The sequence below is a fragment of the Marmota monax genome, unplaced genomic scaffold, assembly GCF_021218885.2.
Source record: "Marmota monax isolate L192 unplaced genomic scaffold, Marmota_monax_Labrador192_F-V1.1 WCK01_AAM20220418_F8-fsc00051, whole genome shotgun sequence".
Classification (NCBI taxonomy): domain Eukaryota; kingdom Metazoa; phylum Chordata; class Mammalia; order Rodentia; family Sciuridae; genus Marmota; species Marmota monax.
This window is the reverse complement of record NW_026695202.1, coordinates 2,369,765-2,392,777: the sequence shown is the minus strand read 5'-3', so window position 1 is coordinate 2,392,777 and position 23,013 is coordinate 2,369,765. Positions and strand designations below refer to the sequence as shown.

General features: G+C 44.9%; 1 protein-coding gene across 2 annotated transcripts in view; it reads right to left on the bottom strand.

Moving 5' to 3' along the window:
- The window catches only part of Stab2 (stabilin 2), a 155,287-nt gene that overhangs the window by 77,452 nt on the left and 54,822 nt on the right, over positions 1-23,013 (bottom strand). For both annotated transcript variants that reach the window (XM_046429260.2, XM_046429261.2), the window contains 11 exons: positions 21,305-21,388; positions 20,469-20,555; positions 19,422-19,533; positions 15,784-15,964; positions 14,029-14,122; positions 12,520-12,678; positions 8,668-8,763; positions 7,476-7,571; positions 5,034-5,081; positions 3,298-3,434; positions 2,741-2,855 (listed from right to left, as the gene is read on the bottom strand). In XM_046429260.2, the coding sequence (XP_046285216.1) occupies positions 2,741-2,855; positions 3,298-3,434; positions 5,034-5,081; positions 7,476-7,571; positions 8,668-8,763; positions 12,520-12,678; positions 14,029-14,122; positions 15,784-15,964; positions 19,422-19,533; positions 20,469-20,555; positions 21,305-21,388 (1,209 nt within the window). The remainder of the gene's footprint in view (positions 1-2,740; positions 2,856-3,297; positions 3,435-5,033; positions 5,082-7,475; positions 7,572-8,667; positions 8,764-12,519; positions 12,679-14,028; positions 14,123-15,783; positions 15,965-19,421; positions 19,534-20,468; positions 20,556-21,304; positions 21,389-23,013) is intronic.

The window sequence follows — 23,013 nt, the reverse complement described above, 5'->3', positions numbered from 1 at the left end:
GGAAAACTGGAAATCAATATGTAGCAAAATGAAACTAAACTTCTATCTCTCACCCTGCACAAAAATCAACTCAAAGTGGATCAAGGACTTAGTGGATCAAGGACTAGAACAGAGACCTTGTGCCTAATAGAAGAAAAAGTAGGCCCAAATCTTCACCATGTCAGCTTAGGAACTGACTTTACTTACTGACAAGACTTATAAAGCACAAGAAGTAAAATCAGGAATCAATAAATGGGATGGATTCAAACTGACAAGCTTCTTCTCAATAAAGGAACAATCAAGAATGTGAAGAGAGAGCCTACAGAATGGGAGAAAATTTGTGCCACATGCACCTCAGATAAAGCATTAATCTCCAGGATATATAAAGAACTCAAAACACTTAACACCAAAAAACCCAAATCACCCAATCACTATTTGCTGATGACATGACTCTATATTTAGAAGATCCAAAAACTCCACTAGAAAACTTCTAGAACTTATAAGTTATAAAATTAACACCCATAAATCAATTGCATTCCTATACATCATGTATAGGAACGCAATTGATTCCTATATGGAATCAATTGGCTATGGAACTGAATAGACACTTCACAGAAGAAGAAATACAATTGATCAACAAATATATATAAAAAACATCTTTAGCAATTAGAGAAATACAAATTAAAACTACATTGAGATTTTACCTCACTCCAGTTAAGATGGCAATTATTAAGAAAATAAGTAACAATAAATGTTGGTGGGGATGTAGGGGAAAGGTACACTCATATGTTGCTGATGAGACTGTAAATTGGTGCAACCACTCTAAAAGGCAGTATGGAGATTCCTCAGAAAACTTGGAACGGAACCACCATTTGATCCAGTTATCTCATTCCTTGGCATATAACCAAAGGACTTAATATCAGCAATACTTCTGTGACACAGCCACAACAATGTATATAGCAACTCAATTCACAATAGCTAAGCTATGGAATCTTCCTAGATGCCCTTCAACAGATGAATGGATTAAAAAATGTGGTACATAAACACAATGGAATATTACTCAGCCATTAAAAGAATGAAATTATGACATTTGCTGGTAAATGGATGAAACTGGAGACTGCCATGCTAAGTGAAATAAGCCAAGACCCAAAACCAAAGTCTGAATGTTCTCTCTGATATGCAGAGCTGACTCACAATAGGTGGGGAGAGGGGAAGGAGGAGGGAGGTTCACTGGATTGGACAGGGCAGTGGGGGGGAGGGTGATGGAAATGGGAAAGACAGTAGAATGAATGGGACACAACTTCCTATGTTCATATATGAAGACACAGCCAGAGTAACTCCACATCACATACAACCACAAAAATGGGGAGTTATACTCCCTGTATGTATATATTCAGGGAGGAAAAAAAAATAAACAAATAAAAAAACGTGTCTTTGACATTTAGCCTGTCTAGGTCAGGGGCCTTGATGGATTTTGAATCTCTAGAGCCTGGGATATGCCTGCCCAGGGTGGATGTTCAGTTAATGTTGCTAAGAGAATCAATGAATTAAAACACCAACACATTAGCATGACTGCAGTAACCATTTCATAATGCATGTGTACATGAAAACATCATGCTGCACACTTTAAATAGATACAATTTTTTAAAACTTATCTTCTAGTTGATAGATAATTGTATATACTGTGGGTCACAGTGTGATATTTTAGTGCATGTATACATTGGGTAATGATTAATTCTGTATACTTAGGTTACCCATCACCTTAATAATTTATTTCTTTGTTATGAGAATATTCAAAAGCCTCTCTTCTAGCTATTTGATTTATATGCTTCAATATTGTCCCTTCTGTGTGGCAGTACACTGGAACTTATCCCTCCAGCCCAGCTGTGTCTTTGCACCTCAAATTTTTATTCTAAAAACTCAGAAAATAACACGAGCATCACTGGAATTATCAGAACAAGACACACAAAAATATCCACAGGACCATATGTAGGTGTTGTCTACTTTCTAAACTGAACGGGTCCTTGCCCCAGTGCTCACTGCTGGGCAGGACGCAGGGACACTCCACAGCAGCGATTCTCAGGCGGTTTTGACTGTGGCCGTGATGCCCTGTGTAGCAGTTGTTGCTGGCAGAACCCTTGTCTTATCGGTGTAATTCATGGAAAGAGCTTTAAAACACTGTCACATGCAGCCAGGCAACCAGGTTTCCTCCTGGGATTTGAAATCAGAGTCCTGGACACTCTCTAGGACTGCCAGACGATGAGCTTCCCTGGGGCTGGGCTCTCCCTTGGGTGCTGCCTGACCTCCAGCACTGAGATCCAGGCCTGTGCATAGTAGGTGCTCAGTAGGTATTGTTGCAGGCCTCTCACTTCCTGTAAAGTTTTAATGATCTTTGCTGACGCCATTAGTTAGTTACTAATAACCAGTTCTTAGTTAGCCAGATGCAAAAAAAAAAAAAAAAGAAGTTGTGGAATTGTACATCCTTCATCCTCTCTGTATCCATCTGTGTCTGCCAGGAGGAGCCTGTGGCCAATCAATATAAACATGGCCACATTTCATAGGGTAGCGTGTGTATGTGTATGTGTGTGCACACCTGCACATGTGTGTGAATATGTGCTGATTGTTGAGGCTGGGTGATGTCCACCTGGGGCTCCATTTTCACACATACTAGGAAATTTTCACATCACAAAAATTTAAAAAGTACAATATGAACACAGATGCTATCTATGTTTCAAGCAAACAAATTAAAGAGCTCTCTTACCCCATCCACCTTCTCCAGGTGAAGGAAGTTGCCCTGCAAAGATGTTGCCAGCATGTCAGAAGATGACAGGTTCTGCAGATCTGCCACTCCATACGTGCCTAGGAGCGTGTGGTATCTAAAACAACAGACCACAGGGTTAGAATGAAATATCCAGGTGCAAGGCGCTATCACTGAGAAGTCAGGAGAATAAGCTCTGGAGCCAGATGGCCATATTCAAATTTCAAATTCCCTCTGCAGGTATCAGTGTTGGCTTGAGTTAGTTACTTAACCACCCAGTGCCTCAGTTTCCACATCTGTAAAATAAGAATAATTATAACACCCGTTTCTTCGGATTGTTGCTGGGGGGGGGGTGGCTGAACTGAAAGTCTTATGCAAAGCAGAACAGTGCATGGCACAGAGCTGCCTGTCAATAATGCCAGCTTACTGTCCTAGGGCAGAGGGCAGGGAGGAGGCTCAGTTGAAGGATGTGAAGGACCATGTGGCTTCCCTACATCAATCTTCTATGTTCCCACGGATGCCCGTCAGAGGTCCTGGTGAGTAAAATAAAGAGCTCTCACTTTATCAAGGCTGGAATGTGGCTCTGGGACAGCCAGAAGGTTTTCTCGTCTTGGTCCATGTTCTCGATAGCTTGGTGGGAGGGCACAAGGACAGTGAGGTTCGAGGTGGTGGACAACATGAGCCGTAGAGAAGCATTCTGAGTCATGCCAGGAAAAAAAAGAGACTCATGTTAGGGGACTAATGGAATACTTGAATACTGGAATACCTGGCAGAGGTGACAATATTGCATGTGATGTAATTCCAGGGATACTGGCGAGGTCCTCCTAGGTCCGTCTCCAAATCCATCCTAACCACTGGTTGATGATTCATATTATCTTTTGAGACTCATTCTATTGTCTTGTCAAAACACAACTTTTCCTGAACAGGTCACACTTTGAGTTGCTATAGGTACTTTACACTGTAGTGTAAATGAAGAGCTAAAGAAATGGTCCTGATAGAACACTCTCTCTCTCTCTCTCTTTCTCTCTCTCTCTCTCTCTCTCTCTCTCTCTGTGTGTGTGTGTGTGTATGCAGACACATAAAAAAAAAACCATGAAAATTCTGGAAAATCTTTCCAGTGAGGATGGTGGGGAGATTATAGGAACAGTTTCAACATGGAAGAGAATGGAAACCTGAGATTGATCGTCACCGACATTTTGTTCTTGCTAGAGAACCAGCTCTGGGTAGAAGCAGTGTCATGGTTATGAGTAACATCTGGATCTCTAGGATGGGGAGGGGAGACACTTTGGTTTGTAGCATTTGCTGACTTCTCAGGTGTAAATATTCCCATTGGGGCTAATTTCAAGCAAGCAACGTGACAGCATTGAAAGTGGAGTTGTAAAAAAATGTGCAGTCAGCTCTTGTGAGCTAGTCAGAGTGGGATCAGGCACAGCACGGGGCAGGTGTGTGCACATGGGTGGCCGCGTGGGTGACAGGTCTAGGTGGAAATCAGTGCGCTCAGAAGAGGGCTCTCAATTCCCTCTTTGCCCATAGGGGGAGGGCGATTGGAACAGCTCTGTACAGAAGCAACAGGGAGCTGTCCCAGAGTGGGTGCTGACCAGGCAGGACCCATCCTGCTTGTGCTAATTGAAAGGGGTTAAACCATTGATCAGGATGGCTGGCTGGAACAGCCACCTAGGTGCATTCAGAGGGGACAGAGATTCTGATAGCTGGCTAGGGTGGGACTGGATTCATTATTATGATACTTTCCAGGGGCGAAGGACAAGCTCTTCTGGGCACGTTGAGCTGAGAGCTAGGCACATATGAAATATCCCTGGTAGCAGTTATCCAAATCTAACTTGGTGACCTACAACATGAATGATATTAATTTAAAAAAAAATCTATCTAATGAACAAGTCTATTCATATATATTTGAATTGGTTGAAAGGTTGACCACCCCAGCTTACCATAGACCATAAATTCCTAGTCCCAGCTATATGCCAGCGTCACCTGGGCAGCTTTGAAAATATACTGATGCCCAGGGCAAGCCTCTGACCTAGCAGATCAGAGTCTTGGCAGGGTGTGGGGGGGTTCCAAGCAAAGGTGCGTATATATACATATATATGTGTGTGTGTGTGTGTGTGTGTGTAAAAATGTGTTCCCTGTGACTCTCAAGCACAGTCAGGGTTGAGAACCACTGTTCAGGACAAACCCCCCTCCCTCCTTATCAGCTGAATTTTCAATTTTCTATCATATACGTTCCAGATTTCTAAAATCACATAGGTTGCCAATACTAAATTGCAAGGAGGGTACTCACATTTATCCATTGGTTAAATATAGCTGCTTCTGAGAGGAATGACAATTCCTTATTCATTGCAGGCAAGGAGGGCGGGAGAGAGGAGAGAGAACACAAGAGAAGAAACAATGAGAAGCATTTCTAGGCAGCCTGTACTTGGCCCTCAAGGGCGGGGCGTGTTTTCTGGGCCACCTCCCTGACACTGACATGGATGGGTGCCCAAGCTAGCTGAATTTCCATGTGGCCAGAGTTGCACCTTCACACTTAGGGGGCTTGATTATCCTCCAGATTGAGGTAAAGAATTAATTCCAGAAACTCCAAGTAAAGCAACAACCTGAATTTAGAACATGGCTATGTAGACCCTAAGGGTGGGCCACAAAGCTCAGCAAATAGGCCCTTTCAGAGCCTATGCTGAGGGGTGGCGTGGAGCACGGATTCAAACCACTTGCATGTTCATTCGATTCAGCCATTTCCTAGTTTCCTGGGTAAGGTATTTAATGCACCTCAATTTTTTTCTCATCTATAAAATGGGGATAATAAAAGTTCCAACTCATAGGGTTGGTGTGAGAAATAGAGGCGTTAATGTTTCTAAAGGGCTTAGAATAGAGGCTGGCATGCAGTCAATTCTCATAAGTTTTAGTCACTTGTTTTAAATTTATTCACTGCAAAATTTGTTAACTATTGGAGCCACCACAAGGGCACTGGGATGGAATGAAGAAAGGAAGCAGGATAGGGAAGGGCAAAGGTAAGGTCTGTCCTTCTGTAGCTTGTATTTGTTTGGAGGAAAAGAAAAGACTTATAAAAATAACCAACACTGCTGGTCATCAGTGACATTTGAAGGTGTGAACAACAACAACTCTAGACTTTGTTTTAAAAAAGACAGGTCTCAAATCTTGGGTTTGCAATTTACCAGCTGTGTGATCTTGGGAAAGCCACTTACTCTCTCTGAGAACACAAGTGTCTTATCTGAAAATTGAATCTGACAAGGCTTTCCTCCTGGGATTAAGAAAATCAGATAATGTGAATGATGACACTTAAAAAAACTCAATTTTTTATCACTGAAGTGCAAGAGCAATATTATATGCCGATTTACATCAAGACAATAAATCTCAGAGTTCAATTCCTGTTTGAAGGCAGCTGAGGCTATTTAATAAATTAGTAAACACTTGTTAAAAAGTTTAGAAAGTTAACTAGCATGAGAACTGAGATGCTTGAATAATCCCTTAGAGGGGAAGTTTTGAGGGGATGGGCCCTGACTGATGGCAGGGCCCACCTTATTTTCCACAGAAGGTGAGGGACAAGGTGAGAGGAGAATTTTAGGGTCTTAAGCAATGTGGCCCATGGACAGCACAGAAAAAGTGTGGGAGTCTGAGCTCTGTGCCAGGGTGTCTAGTTAGCTGCTTGGCCTGATCTGAGCGGGACCAGTCCTGAACAGCATCCTGCCTGTTGGATGCCATGGCATCTCCAGGGACCAGCAGTGGAGCAGGGCTCTCAGTTCAGGAGGCTGACCCTGGGGGGTTGGTGTGCCCATGGAGAGAGGAGGAAGGGGACCTAAATAGCAATGGGAAGTGATGAGAAAATGTCGCATTCAGACACATATTTGCAAGCAACATGAGTGGCTTAGGAAACAAGATGGAGACCTTCCCTCAGGAGTTTATTTTTCAGGGCTGGAGGAGATGGACCAATGCAGGGACAGTGACGACTTGGTGTGACCCTGACTGTATGGATAGAATACTCTACATCGGCAGTTAAGTGTCTCTGCACTTAGATGGTCACTGACCGCAGGCAAGTTTGCTTAGCCTCTCAGTTTCCTCACCTGTAAGATGGGCACTAATAGCATCAAACTATTGTTGAGGGTTGTTGTGAGGTTTAAATGAAATACTGTGGCACGTTTAGAACTTAGTAAAATGCCTGATACAAAGTTCACACCCATGCACCCACACACATGCACACACACACACGCACACACACACACACTCACACACACACACTTCTGACAGCGGTAAGCCAGGGTGCTCTGGGTACCTGTGGGAGAGACTCTGTGTAGGCAGGACAGACCAGGCAGCTTAGCCAGGCCAGTCAGTCGTTCATTTGGGACGTGGGAAGAAGAGACAAATTAGCAAGAAAGAGGAGTCAGGACTACTTGGCATCCAGAAGGTGCCAAATAAAAGTTAACTCCCTGCAGCTCATGAAAAATGCCACAGAGCCTGTATGGCTTCTGTGAGAAGCACCTTGCCTCATATAAAATCTCCTGGAGCAAAGAATGTGTAGATAGAGCATGTTCAAGGAGAGCTCTTAAGAGGTTTATTTGCCCTGTGTTGTTGTCGTGTTTCTTTTGTGGTATGGGGGATGGAACCCAGAGCCTCACACATGCGAGGCAAGAGCTCTGTCACTGAACTACATCCCCAGCCCTCCTTAGGGTTTGTCTTCATTCCGTACTTGAGTCCCTCACCAATGACTTACCATGGCTGCATTTCCATAGCACAGGAGGCCATCTCCTTCATAACCCTCTTGACAAACACAGCTCCAGACACCAGCAGAAGCAAACTGACAGGTTGCCTGATGAAACCAAGGTGAAGGACATGTTTTGTTTTCTAGCTGAACGTTACACCTGAATTAAGTCGGTGAGACAATGTGTTCCGTCTACGGTGAGATCCACACATGTGGGCTGAAAGAGGGTGGGAGGGACCCACTGACCCATCAGTGTTGCGGGGAAAGGCTCCTGTCTGTATGGCAGGCACAGCTCTTATTTAACCACATTGAAATTCTTTCTTTGAAGAATGAAATGATGGCATTTGCTGGTAAATGGATAGAACTGGAGGATATCGTGTTAAGCGAAATAAGCCAGACCCAGCAAGTCAAGGCTTGAAGGTTTTCTCTCATATGTGGAAACTAGAGCAAAATAAGGGAGAAGAAAAAGAGGGATTCCATGAAAATACAGGGGAGATCTGTGGAATAGAGGAAGGGCATTGAGGGGGAGGAAAGAGGGGTAGAGAATGGGAGGAATAAAATTGACCAAATGATGCTATGTACTTATGTGAATACACCACAGTGATTTCCACATATATGTATATCTACAAAAGCACCAATTAAAAATAATACATAAATAGAAGGAAGACCAGTAGAATAAGGAAGAGAATGAGGGGAGGGAGAAGGGGATGAAAAAGGAAGTACTGAGTCCTGAAGTGGAGCAAATTATACTCCATGCATCTATAATTATGTCAGAATGAACCTCACCATTATGTATAACTATCATGCACCAATGAAAACATTTTTAAAAATAAAATCTTACTTTTGTTCTCTGCCAGATTTAGAAAATGAAAGATACAAGGCACAGTTAAATTCGAGTTTCAGATGAATGATGAATAAGTTTTAGTACAAGCTTTCCTTATGCATTATTTTGGCTATAATTTTGCTGAAAACTTATTCTTTTTGTATCAGAGATTCAAATCCAACTGGGTGTCCTGTATTTCATCTGGCAACCCTACATCCGTTCTTCCAAACTTTGAAATGGAGTGAAAATTGCAATAACTGTTCATATTCTGCTTAGGGGCTCCCTTTGGGAGCACGAGGGATTCTGATAAGAAATAATCTAATTTCTTTCTTTCTCAAGCTCTTTTTTTTTTAAGTAATGACAAAAAGTCAAGTAACTCACCAGAGGATGACATTTCCCAGTTTGTTCCAAGCATGAAATTATTGGTTCACAGTCAATCCCATTTCCTCGAAATCCTTTCTTGCACTCACATTCATTCTACAATTCCAAAGACATAGTTAAAGGGGATTGTTGAAAGCAAGTGGTTTCCAAGCCTTTGCCTTCCCAAGGCACTGGAAAATAAATAAAGGAAACCATCGTTGCTCAGCCCTCCTAGAGAATACTGATGATGTCTTTTGTTTGATATCAGATTTTAGAGCTGTTAGTCTACACGTTCTGCACTACATCTCCCAGTCGTATAGCTCCCTGGTACTTTCTTTTTGAATACTTGACCCTAGAAGGGCCTGTGTAGATAGTCTTGGAGAGAATTTAGAGCCTACTAGCATCACATTGTAAAAGTTGGCCCCCATACCTGGGAGAGAAAGGGCAAGCCATGGGGTATCAACTTGGTGGAGATTCATGCACAGAGCTATTGTTAGCCTAGAGGACACCTTGTTCAATCTAGAAAAGGTCTCCTTCCATAGTAGGTAAATTTGAGTAAGGCAAAGACAACCCACATAGACAACCCATAGGCACCTGGCTCTACAGGTGAATTGCACCTTCATGCAAATAAAGTGCCCCTTCCTCTGTGAAGGTTTAGTCCCACACTGGGATGCAGGATTTGGTGGCAGGGTGCCGTCTGCCTTTCAGCCCCCACTTCCCCACAGATTAGGTACTTTGTGCTGTACAGAAGCTATGCTATATAAGCAGTGGCCCTGATCATGCTATTAAGTACCTTTGATGAAGATGATGGGCCATGTGACAAAATGAGGAAATGCTTGGGTTCAATATAGATAAGGAACCAGCAAAACTGTGATTACAGAAATTAGAGGAAACTAAAAAAAAAAAAAAAAAACCCTGCCCCCGCCAAAAGACCAGAAAAACCAAACACACCAACATATCAATGGTGATTGTGGGGACATTGTGAGTGGTCTTAATTTTCCCCTCCTTTTCTATTTTCCAAAATGTTTTCCATCGTCATTCCATATCTTTGAATTTAAAACATAATTGTAAAAAGGAGCAATTATTTTAATGGATTAAAAAAAAAACAGGTATTGGGAACTATTATGGAGCCCACAATATACCTAGAGGAAGGCAAAGCATAAGTACATAAAAATAAATAAGAAGGATCCAACCTTAATAAACACTAAAAAAGAGATACTAGAAGTTTTGTGGCTTCACTGGCACATGAGGTGCTTATGTGATGGGATTGCTATCATTCAGAGGAGGCAGGATGGGTTGGGAATGTTCTGGAAAGTGAGACATGACTGATCCTTGGTAGAGGACAAAGAGAGGTGCAGAGGTCATTCAAGCTGAGGGCAAATGTCAGGAGAACTGAATACAGGTGGGAAGGTGTGCATGTGTTTGGTGGAAAATTACTTGGGGATTAGTATCAGAAGCAGATACATGCACCCCAGAGGCGGCACAAGACAACCCCTTAGGCTGAGGAAAGAAGTGAACAGAACTTCCATTTATGAATCGTTATCTTTAAAAGCACAAGTATTATCTGGTATGTGTGCTTTACAAGGTAAGTATGTATATCATATATACAATTATACAGGATACAGAAGCACATGCAGGTTAGTATCTATTTGGTATGACCCAAACTTTTCAAGCCAACTAGTCCTAACTGAGGGCAGTTTTATATATGGTCTATTCTGTTTCTTATATATGTCATAAAGAAACCTTCCCTGTCTCTGTCTCCCTCTCCCCTGCCCCCATCGGGATGATTTTCACATTTATCTGCAGCACAGAGGGGATCCATACTGTGGGGGTCGAATTGTGTCCCCTCAACCTCAAGTTCATATGTTGAAGTTCTGACTCCCTTTTTTGAAAATGGGGTTGCTCTTCTGTAATTAGTTAAGATGGGGTCATGCTGGAAAAGACCAGAACCCAATCTGACCAGTGTCCTTATATAAAAAGGAGGACTTTGAGACAGACATGTACCCAGGGAGAACATCACATGAACATGAAGGTGAAGATCAGGGTGATGTGTCTACAAGCCCAGGAACGAAGAAGATGGCCATCAAGCCACCTGAAGCTAGGGGAGAGGCAAGGGACAGATTCTCCCTCACAGCCGTCAGAAGGAATCAATCCTGATGACAATTGACCTCAGACCTCCAGCCTCCATAAATGTGAGATGATACTCTTGTTGTTCTATGCCACCCTGTGTGTGCTGCTTTGTTACAATAGCTCTAAAAACAAATACAGACATCAAGACATTTTTTTTTTCTTTGCTTAAGTGCAGTTTGGCAATTTGAGTGAGGAATCTAAAACTAATGCAATCATTAACTAAATGCTCAGCGAGATATGAGACTGCAGTGAGCTCTTCCATTAGGATTCCTGCGGCTTCATTTGAAAGCTCATTGACTGCAGACCCAGGAGCAGCGGCTGCTGTCAGAGAAAGGAGAAGGATCAGTAGGAAACCAGCTTCCAGACGCTGTGGAACAACCAGACCGTGGGACTCCCTCTGCACAGATCTTGCAGCATTTGTCACTTAATTTTTTAATTTTTTTTAATCTTACTTTTTAGTTGAAGGTGGACACACAATATCTTTATTTCATTTTTACGTGGTGATGAGGATCGAACCCAGGGCCTCACGCATGCTAAGCGAGTGCTCTACCACTGAGCCACAACCCCAGCCCCTATCACTTTATTTTTCCTATGTTTGTCTGTCACCTGGCACCAGACTGTATTTCTCTGGGGCTGGCTGAGAGCCCTGGCCCTGGTAATCTCTTGTCCCCAGCACTGAGCCTATTGACTGAACCAGAGTAGGCACCGAGAAGCCCTGGATCAAAGAGGGAGGGAATTTATTTTGTCAGCCCACATCTGTTCTCTCTCCTGGAAACTGTACTCTGCTTTGACTTTGGGGATATCCTCCCCCTTTTTCTTGGTCTACATAATAAAATACTTTTCTGATTCCTCCAGCCAAGGGTGGGAGCACAGGACTTGAATTCGGGCTTGTCATTACAACCCACAGCCTGGCCACAATTTCTGGAGCTGTGCTCAGGGGAGTGTCAGACGAGCAGGGTGGTGAACACACTCATTTTGAGCCAGTGAAAGAGAACGAATCCTGGATTTGAGGTGGAAGTTACTAGAAAATGTTCTCTGTTCTTCTCAGTGTTGTGATGGTGTAAGTCTGAAGCTGCAGGAGACCATCCCTCACCCAGGAGCCTGAGAAGCAGCAGGGTCAAGGTGTGGCTCCTTCACGCTGCTTGCTGAGCCCTGAATCATGCTGCAGCCACACCTGTGCATGGACTTTATAGTTGTGTGAGCCAAAATAGTCCCTTTGCTTTTTAAATCAATTTGAATTGAATTTTATCTTTTCCTCTTTTAAAGAATTCTACTAGAATATGCATGGCAAAAGTGATCATTTTAAAGTTTTTAAGTTTGCAGTTGAGTGACATTGACTATCTTCTTGTTGTACAACCCTTGCAGTAGCCTGCCCTGCCTTGGTCTCCATGAAACGAAGCCAAGTAGAAATGGTCAGTAAGCTGTAGAGCAATCACACATATAAAGTGTGGTCCAGCGTGGTGACTACGAGGGCAGCTCTGGGGCCAATCTCTCTGGGTGCAAATCTCACATGATTTAATTTTCTAGGTGATGTGATCAAATTAGCCTCCTGGTGCATCAATTCCTTTTGATAAGATGGGATAATAATGAAACCTAGGTCATAGGTTTGTTGTGACCATGCATTCTCACCGCCACACATGATAGAAGAAAGCCACAGTAACTTCTAGCCAAAGTACTTCAGTGGCCAGGAGAAGAAGTCACCACAGGAAGCCTGCTTCCTCTCTGTTTCCGAGGCCAACCTACCTGTCCAGGGCCTACGTACAAACAGGTTGCGTTATTGTGGCAGCCGCCTCGGCCTGGCAGTAGGCAGTTGTTGACCTCCACGCAGTCTCTTCCGTTCCCCGTCCAACCCTGCTGGCACACGCAGGTGTGGGTCCCCGTGCTGGTTTTGATGCACTCTGCCTGCAGGAGGAAGAGATGTAGCAAGACCCTGAACCCCAGCCCAGCCAAGCGACTGCAAAAGTCAAGAGGGACCCAGAGGTATGTTCTAGAAACACAAATTCACAAGGAGTGCGATGGAAATAATTGAGATGCTTATTTGCATGAACGTCCATGGAAAGAAGATTTAGAGAACAGAATTGCTTGGAGCTGGCCTGCTAATGGCCACCGCTGCTCACGTCCCTGTGTTGTTGGTTAAGCCAGTAGTGTTTTCTTTGGTTGGAAGGTGTAAATAATCGTCCTGATATGGTCTTTATTTTTCAGATGGGGAGACAGGTGTTGCCCAAGGTCACACAGCTACAAAGGGGCAGGAACCCAGGTCTCTAATCACTATGCCAACCCCTGATTTCTGGGGATGACCACAGCAGAGGCTGAAGGACAGGTGGGAGAGGGAAAGGCACCTAAGTGGTTGAGATGGGCTGTCTGAGGCAGGTGGGTTTGCTCTAGAAGAGCCTGGTGGCTGGGACCAGGCAGTTGGGTCTAGATTTCGTCCTCAGAGCCTGGGGGAGTTACTGAAGGGGCTGCAGCCTGGGGAAAAGATCGGATTCACTTTAAGCCACTCTGGTTGGGGGGGGGCATGTATTGTGAGCAGCAGGAGAGGAAACGAGGGTGCTAGTTAAAGAGTGGAGATGACTAGGGCCGGGTGGTGGGGACATTCCTAAAGTATTAGTGAAAGCATTGGTGGCTTCTGGCTACACCCCTGAAAACAATTAGGGCAAGTCACTTAATGTCCCCTCTCTCAGTTTCTTATTAGTGAAATGGGGATAACAATGCCTACTTCACTGGGTTGGAGGGAGGAGTAAATGAGATCAGGTACATTAAGGTCCCTTATAAGCTGGGAAGTTTAAATCAAGAGTTATTACTATTGATCTGAATATCTAATTCTCAGGCTAACTTTTAAAGGATCTAAAGCTTCCTGCATATTTGATTTAGGGAGTGAAAGTTCTCAGCAAGCCTATGGCAGCCATCTTTAAAATTCAACCTCAACCACAAGTGCTTTGTGCATAGGAAGGGCAATCAGACACTGTCCGTTTTTTGGGAGGTGGTGAGATTAGACTCAGGACCACTTGACCACTGACCCACATCCCCAGTTCTATCTTGTATTTTATTTAGAGACAGGGCCTCAATGAGTTGCTTAGTACTTCACTGTTGCTGAGTCTGGCTTTGAACTTGCAATCCTCCTGCCTCAGTCTCCCAAGCTAATGAGATTACAGGTGTGTGCCACTGCGCCCGGCCAGACACTGCCTTTCAGAATGCATTCCCTCATGATTTCCTAAAAACCCGGGCGGGTTGGAAATGAAGACCAACACTCACATTGCGGCTGCAGCCTCCTGGGGTTGATCCCATGCAAGGGTCCCTCTCGGAACACAGCACCCCATCTCCTTCATATCCTTCCTTGCAAACACAGCTGCAAAGAAGAATGCACAAAATCAGCCCTGGAGTGAGGAGCACCGGCCACCCAAGACAGGGCCCGCCAGCCAGGGGTGTGCCACTGTGGCCAGGCAGGTGGCCAGCTGACTCTCGTGGAGAAAGGCAGCATGTGAAGGTGGCCAGGGTACTTCTGGGGTCTAGAGTGAGACATACCTGGGTGGGAATCCAGGCCCCCCTCCTAGCAGCTGTGTGACCCAGCTTTTCTGCTCCTATTGAACCAGAACTTGCCTCTTTGCAACCCCAGCTCAACGCTAGTTATTCCCTCTCGTCCAGCAGAGAACAGCTCTGCCTTCTCTTCTGACAGTTCTTGAAATGTTTGAAAGTGACAGATGAAACTTCTCTTCCCCCATTGGGTCCCTCAGATATTTCTTTTTTTCCAAACAACATTCCCAGGTGCCTCATTCTCTGAGCCGACATAGTTTCCTGACCCATTAATGCTTCCTCTCAAGATGTTCCACACGGACACGTTTTGCAGGCCATTTGTTCAATTAACCAATATCTATTGACAGCTCTGTGACAGATGCAGCAGACACCATGGCTCCATGATTCCACCATGTCCCACTATAACTTACTCAGAGGGGCTCTCCAAAGTTAACAAAAATATTTCTCCTATATCAAGGTTCCTAGAGGAGCTGTGCACTTCATCTGGCGTCCAGATGAAGAAATAGTTTGCTCCTTTCCAAGGTCTTTGACCTACCCAAGGTAACATGGTACACACAGACAGACCTCTGTGGGTGACTGAAGAGGTTATTACTATTGATCTCAATATCAGATTCTCAGGCTAACTTTTAAAGGGTCTTTGATTACAGGCGATGTTTGCCTTATGCACTGATGCAGATGCTAAGGCCTCAGGAAGAGGTTCTATAGAACAATTGTGGAAAAGGCAAAGTCCAGTCTCTGGCCTCAGGTAGCCTACAGTCTAGTGGGGAAGACAGATCAAAACAAGTAAGCAAAAAACTATGAAAATATGAATTAAAAGAAGTGGTATAAGAACAGGGTCAGGAATTCCAGACAGCCTCTGCATTCCCCACGATGTTTTGGGGGGTGACTGCCTTGGAACCGCATATCTCCAGACAGAAAATGTCCCTTTGACATTTCTCATGCCCTGAGCCCAAGGAGGTTTTAGGCAGTATTAAAGAAATAAATGGCAATCCATTGACAAAAGATTCCATTTCATGCCAGATACCTTTAACAGGAGAGCAATTATTAACAGCCTTAGGAAAGGTAAAGGTGCCTTCGAAGGTTGGAATTTGGTAGCAAATCTTCATTGCTTTCACATGTGTGATCTTAATTACAGTTTGTCACCAGGTGACATCTATAATGGGCTAGCCCTGATGCTGGGTGGTTTACATTCAGTTCTTCTAATCTCCACCATTGCCCTGTTAAGCAGGTATTAGTATTAATGAGAGAAGTGAGGCTCAGAGAGATTAAGTGACTTGCCTAAGGTCACATACCTGGTATGTTTCAAAGCAGAGAATGCTTCAATTTGAACCCAGCTCAGTCTGACATTCTTCCACAAAAGCCACACATCAGCCGGAGAGAACAAGCCTTTATGCACAAGAATTAGATATGGGCTGTCTCCATCTAACGGTGGCACTGAGACTATGGGTTGTCAGGGGTCTTCCTTCTCAGACCTACCTGGCTGTCCCATTGCTAAATTCACAGGTGGCATGGATGTGACAGAACTGCATGTAGGGCCCACAGGCTGATGTCTGCTTGTCACAGAATCTCCCCGTGGAGCCATCTGTGCACGTCCCAGCAAGGCAGGCACCGTCGCTGTCTATCCTGTTGTCGCAGGTTCCGTGGACACACAGACATTCTGAAGAGAAGGAATGGGGACACTCACGGCTTGGAGATGCTCAGCCTGGGGCACCCCAGGGCAGGGCGCCCCTCCTCTGGCCTCCCTCTCCTGTCACAGCAGGGCCTCTCCTGAATGCAGGGAAGCCACCGGCTGCAGTTTCTTAGTGCCTCACTATTTTTCAGGCCACCTTGAGCCCAGGGAGCCCAGCCGTCCCACCTAGGAGGAGAACCTGGTCCCCAGGGTACTTTATACATCCATGTGGGGAGGTGGGGAGGAAGTGGCTTATATTGCTGGGAAAGAGGCCAAGGAACTTCATCTTCAACCCCTCTGTGGGTGGGGAGTTTAGCCAAGAAATTTCTCACCTTCTCCTGAAGACATTCTAGAATAAATAATAGTGATTTTTCAGGCTGGCAGAGCCCCAGATGGGCTTGAGTGTCACTCTCGATCTCAGAAATCCATGATAACCAGTGGTTAATATTTGGGCCCTGACTTTATCTGAGGCATGGGCCCAGCCTTCTGCATGTACCATGTCATAAACAGTCACCGGCCCCAGGAAGTAAGCACCCTCATAACCCCATTTTCTAGATGCAGAAACTGAGGCCCAGAGAGGTGAACAAAATCGTTCAGATTGCCACTAACGATTCAAGTCCCCAAGCAGGGACTTGAACCCGGGTGTCCAAAGTCTATTTCTATTACATTCACGGGCATTTCTGCATCTCTGCTATCATTTTAAACTTCAGCTGCTTCCTTTGAGTAGAGGTCTTGACAATTGCAACGTGACCCAGCTCATCAGACTCTGGAGCCTGTGCAAATGTAAGTGAGAAGGAGGGACATGGAGATTCTCCAAGGAAGCGGCCAAGGATTCAGGACTTTGTCCCAGAAAGAACTGATGGGATAGGAATCAGCAGCCACCACCAGGAAAGGGAAGAAAGATACAAGCAAGGGGCTCTGGAAAACCACAGCTGGATTTAAAACAAAATATTACTTAAAAAATTTTAAGTAAGCCAGGCTGAACCTTTAAGGAACAAGATCCCCCTGGGAGGCTGTGGGCAGCCACAGACCTAGGATGAGAGGCACTGGAACTGGAAGCCCAGCCCTAGCCCTAGCCCCCACCCCCTGTCCCAAAGGCCTCAGACAAATGCCCACATTGAATCTCTTCAATAAATGTCTCTTTTTCATCTCAGAACATAGGAAAAAAAATAACCCCACCACAATATTTGAAAAAAAAAAAGAACAATAAAATAGGATTCAACAGCCCTGACTGTGCTGTGCTCTGGTTTCTGTTGTCTTGAGGGTGTTTGTGAAAATGGTTAAAGTAAGGGGGGAGGGGAAGGTCGTGTGCTTTGTATCTGATGTGTGGGGTTAGTTGTGTTGGCAATGAGTGTGGCTTTGCTTATGGATTACTTATGGGTGCAAGCTCTGTGTTAAAAATCTCCAAATTATGATCTCACTCTCTCCTCTCAACAGTCAGATTCTGCATCCATGGGTTCAACCACCCTTGGATTAGAAATTTTCTGAAAAAATTTGCATCACTCAGTGAGACCCTGTCTCTAAATAAAATCCAAGACAGGGCTGGTAATGTGGTTCAGTGGTTAAGTGCCCCTGAGTTCAATCCCTGGGACCAAAAAAAAAAAAAAAAAAAAAAAAAAATTGTATTTATCCTGAAAATATAAGACTTTTCTTCTTATCATTATTCTCTAAATAATGCACTACAACAACAGTTTGTTTATATAGCTTTTACATTGTATTTTGGCATCATAAGTAAGCTAGGAATGGTTTAATGAGAAGATATGCAAATGCTGCATAGATTTGTGCATCCATAGATCTTATTATCCATGGGGGTCATAGAATCAGCTCCTCAAGGATACTGAGGGACAACTGTAACAATATTATCTTCATTTGGTATGTGTAGAAATGGAGAGACATTTCTTTAGGTAATACAGTCAGTAAATTGCAGGTGGAGGACTTAACTTCCAGTTGTCTAGACTGCATGGAAAATTCTTATCTATTTGTTTCACTTTGTTGTTCATTTCTAACCTTTGCTTAGAAATATGTATTTTAAATGCATATATTTAAATATACACAGGATGTCATTTTTAAAAGCCTCATACCTTTTTCTCAAATTGTGTCCGATTTTTTTTCAATATTCATAGTTTGGAACTTTCTAACATGTTCTGCAAGCTTCTTGATTCTTATACCACTGCACTTAGGATAAAAGCAACAGCAGCAATGACAATAAGAGATAATAGTAGGACTGGGATTGTGGTTCAGTGGTAGAGAGCTTGCCTTGCATGTGTGAGGCACTGGGTTTGATTCTCAGCACCACATAACAATATATAAAATAAAGGTCCACTGACAACTAAAAAAAAAAGAGAGATGATAGTAATAGCCTAATCATAGGCTAACTTAGCACATAGCATCTGCTAAGCATTGCTCTAAGAGAAGAACTTTCCAATTGTAAGTGGCACTAACCTTGCGAGTTACTACTTACTAGTGTTACCATTATTTACAAATGAAGACCTGGTGGCCTAGAGAGGTGTAATAACTTGCTTAAGGTCATACGTCTTGCAAACAGAGGAGCTGAAAGAAGAGGACTGCTTGAGAGCAAGCCTGTTCCTTGATGCAGACCCACGACTGCTGCAGGGATGTGCAGTTTTCAAAGGGTGCCTCCCCTTTGGCATCCCCTGGGAACTTGTTAAAAATGCACATTCTCAGGCCCCTTCCTAGGCCTAATGAGTCAGGAACTCTGCAGGTGGGGCCGAGTCTTTGGCACCTGCTACCACTTGAGAAGCAGCACTTAACAGATGCCTGCGATTTTAGAAATTGGTGCCTTATAGTTATATGTCAAAGTGGAATTCCTCGTGATTCATTCCTACCTCCATGCAGCACAGTTTGATCAGGTTCATTCTGAAGTTCCTCCCCTTTCCCATTCCTTCTCCCTCCTCCTCAACCCCCTTCTTCAGCTCCACTGTTTTCTATTTGCATGAGATCCCTTCTTGTTCCTCATTTCTCTCTAGCTTTCACATATGAGAGAGAGAGAGTATTCAACCCTGACTTTCTGAGCCTGGCTTATTTCACTTAGTATGATGACCTCCAGTTCCACTACTGGAGGACATTACAAGCAGATGTTATAATTTCATTCTTTATGGCTGGATAATACTCCATTGTGGAGATACACCTCTCTTTATCTATCCATAACTTGGCTGTTGTGAGCTGTGCTGCTATAAACATTCTTATGTCTGTATTTTAGTTCTTTTGGATCAATGGGGGAATCTCATGAAATCAGAAGGAAGAATAGCAAGATGAACTCCCCTGTTATGGACAACTATAGGCACTAATAGGAACATAAGGAAAAAAATGCCTGTGACAATGACATACGGCAAGCAAAATTACCTCCTAATTACCGCCAGGCCTGTGCGCTGGCTGGCTTTGTGTAAGAGGGTCCGGCAGAAGGAGACCCTGAAGTGACACTTACTTTTGTTACAGCGAGGTCCGTATTTACTGGGATCGGAGCAGAACTGGCACCGGGAGCCTTGGAAGCCGTCGTCACACACGCATGTCCCATTGCCACTGCTGCCATCTGCACACTGGGGGCGAGGGCAGGCCCGGTGGGTCGTCAGGACACACACCGGCCAAGGAGTCACAGGCACCCATGTTTCATGGCCTCGCTGTGAACTCGGGTTCCCTCCCACTTGGAATGACTCTTTGGGACTCCTTGTGGGAAGTGCGGTCATCTTGGTATCAGATAGGACAATAAAACAGTGACCGTGAAGGGATCTCCTTCAAGGGGGGGACCACAAGGATGAACTGGAAACCTTCACATGACATTTAAAAGATGGCAGTGCTAATACGGGACCTTCAGATGAGTGCCCGGCCCTTCTTGCCCCCCACGCTCCCTTGCTCAGCTCTGTGACTCCTCAGTGTGAACATGTCTGCCTCCCGCCTGCCCAGGCCCGGCAAGGCCAGATGTGTAGAGGGACACATGTCAGAGTCCAGCACGGTCTGCCTTCCCAACCACCTGGCCACTGTCAGGAGCACTGGCCGCTCCCCATTCCTCCCTTCTGCGTAAGGTCCCCACTCGTGGCTGAGTGGTCCTCTTTCCCCTTACAAGACCGTATTTTAGATGTGGACCATTAAATGCTCTGGTCTATAATTTCCCCACATGCTTCATGGCTACTTTTACCTTTGGCCTCCAACTGAAATGAGTTGAGTTTTGGCCTGTACACCTCACTAGGTTTGGTAGATGGGTTCACAACAAAGCAGTCACTGGGCAACATTATCAAATTTTAAAAAAATATCATGAAGTCTTAGACCGTGACATCTCCCATGGGAGGAAAGTGCTGTTTTTCTTTTTTCTTTTTTCCTAGTAAAATCCATTTCTTTTACTTCCTGGGAACAGTGACCACATTGTGCTCTTTTTTTTTTATTTTATTTTTCGTTCAGCAGTTTTGGGAAATTATTGTGACCCTCGAGTTCAGCATTTGTGAAACTGTGTCCGTGTCTCAGAGGTCTGTCCTCTCACCTGTCCATTGCCAGAGCATGGATTGGAGAAGCCTCCTGGACATGGGCTGCAGTCGGGCCCGTAGAAGCCTCTGCAGCACTTTGGTACCTGAGAAGCAAAAGGTGTGTTGTCCCTCGAAAGCCCAAGAAGAGGGCGGATTCCTCAAAGGAGACATGTTTTAATTTCCATTATTATAATAAACTGCATCGGGGACCCCCTATGAGCTTGGCTTTTCACTTTGGTGCATGATGACATGGCTAATGCTCAGCCATCTGGTCACCACAAACCCACTGAGTACCTACCGTGGGTGCCAGCCTGGCCCCAGGGCAGTGAGCAGGACAGATGAGGACTGGTGCCCCACGGAGGCTCCGTGGCAATCAGGGAAGAGTCCATAAGGAAATTTAAAAAAGCAAAAGGTCTTTCAGAGAATGGTTTGTGCTGGGAAAACAGAGTACTGTGATCCGGTGGTGGCAGTGGAGGCTGGGGTCGGGGGAAAATGGGCAGGCCACTGTGGATCAGGCAGTGACAGAGAAGGTGACAGTGATGTGCAGACTTGAAAGATGACTTAGCCCCAGAAAATCTGGAAGAGCGTCTGGAGAGCGGAATGGCAGGTGTGGATGCTCTGAGGCAGGAAGGTGGGTGAGAGACAGGCAGGAGACTCAGGCAAGAGTGGGCTCAGTGAAGAGAAATTGGGGTTTCAGGGAGATGTGATGCAGGGAGGGGGTGACCTGGTCGCCATGAGGAGGTTCCCTTGCAAAGTCCCACAGGCCACCTGTGACTATGGGCCCAAGAGTGTGGCCTTGGATCTGCCTCGCCTTTGGTGGCCTGGATGAGGGCCCTGGCCACACCCCCCTTACCTGCACAGTAGCATTACAGTATCGGGTGCAGCCGCTCTTCAGGCCCATTCTGCCCCTGTAGATGCATTTTTGTGTGAAGAGAGCCTGGAAGACAGGCAGTGGGCAGAGCATATCAGGGTCCATAGCCCCGTCCTCTGGGCATCACACCGCTGCTACAGATGCATGCCATTCTATTCCGTTTTTCTGCTGATGTCAGAGCACAGGCTTCCCCAGCACACCTGGTCCAGGTCAGAGCTCAGTCGCTCTCCTTTGGCTTGCTTCCTGGTTGGCAGACTCCAGGCCAGGGTCTGCACAGTCCTGGCACATGTATCTCTCTGCCTCTGCTCACGCCAGGGCAGACGCCTCTAACTGATCAGGGAGCACTTCCTAATAAGCCCTGGATATGGCCTAGCTCCCTTTTCTGATCTAACCACCCCAAGCTCCTCATACAGACATTTTGGAGTTCATTGCTATTTTGTGCAAAGATCCACCAGCAAAAATATCAACAGCCTGAGCTGTCCTCTTTGGAGCGGGAAGATTTCAATGCCTTCTGGCACTCATTCTTAAACCTTTGATGTCCACCCATAAGCATCCAGAACTACCACCTGTCGAGAACTTACATGAGGCCACACATATCACACCTCTGAAGTCATCAGTCTTCAGCTTCCTGTGAATGTTTTTGTGCCTTTTTTTTTAAAATAGATAAGGAAACTGAGGACTACACAGGAGAAATCACTGTCTTGTTCACTCATAAGCGTCAGGTCCAGAGAATGAGTCTCATAACCTATTAACTTTAGGATCAGAGGCAAAGCCCCTAGTCTCTAGGTCTCAGCTGTCCAACCTGCCACAATAACGCTGATAACTAGCTTCACCATAGGAATTTAGTTGCTGGCTCAAATTCTTCATGAGATAAATGCTTCTCCTATCAAGTTTCTCTCTTCCTCTGAGGCTCCCGCTTAAGAACCATGAGAACTTCTCAGGCTATAAAATCCTACAGTCTTAGCTATTTAAAGGAATTCCAAGGCCCCTGAGGAAGGAACATTCCAGCCTTCTTGGGATCTCAGGACAACATGGATCACGGGAGGGGTGATTTGGGGACTCTTTGGCTCTCACTCATGCAATCCCTTTCTCCTCTTTTGCTGGGCCACGGCGGGCAGGACGGTGGTTACACAGAGCCCAGATCATGACCACCAGCAATGCCGGCTCTGTGTGTTCTGGATTGGTTCCCAGGCACACAGAGGGGTGCTGCAAGTGTACTTGCTTCTGTGCTGCTGCACAGAGCATCCAGGACAATGTCCGTGTCCATCCATACATAGCAACCAGGGTGACACCAGCCAACCAGGTTTCCTCTCCTCCTCCCTCCCTGTCCCCAACAGCACTGAAGAGCTCAGAGGTGACAGCTTCATTAAGCAAAACAAATACCTGCACCTATTTAATTTTGATGTTTGGCTTTATTAAATAGTTCACAATAAGATTACATTGATAAGCTTGTCAACTTCTATAATAATCTGTCCCAAGGATGAATGATATTTCTGGTTGAGAAATTCTTTCTTATAATGAACTTGGAGGCAGAAATTTTCATCATCATTTTTACCTTAGAACACTCTGCTTTTTGCCACCAATAAAGCACTTGGTATATGAGCTACAGGTCACTGCACAACTCTCTGTTTTCATTTTTAGACTGAGTTTCTCAAGATAAAAACAAAACTAGATCCTACTCATCTTTACAT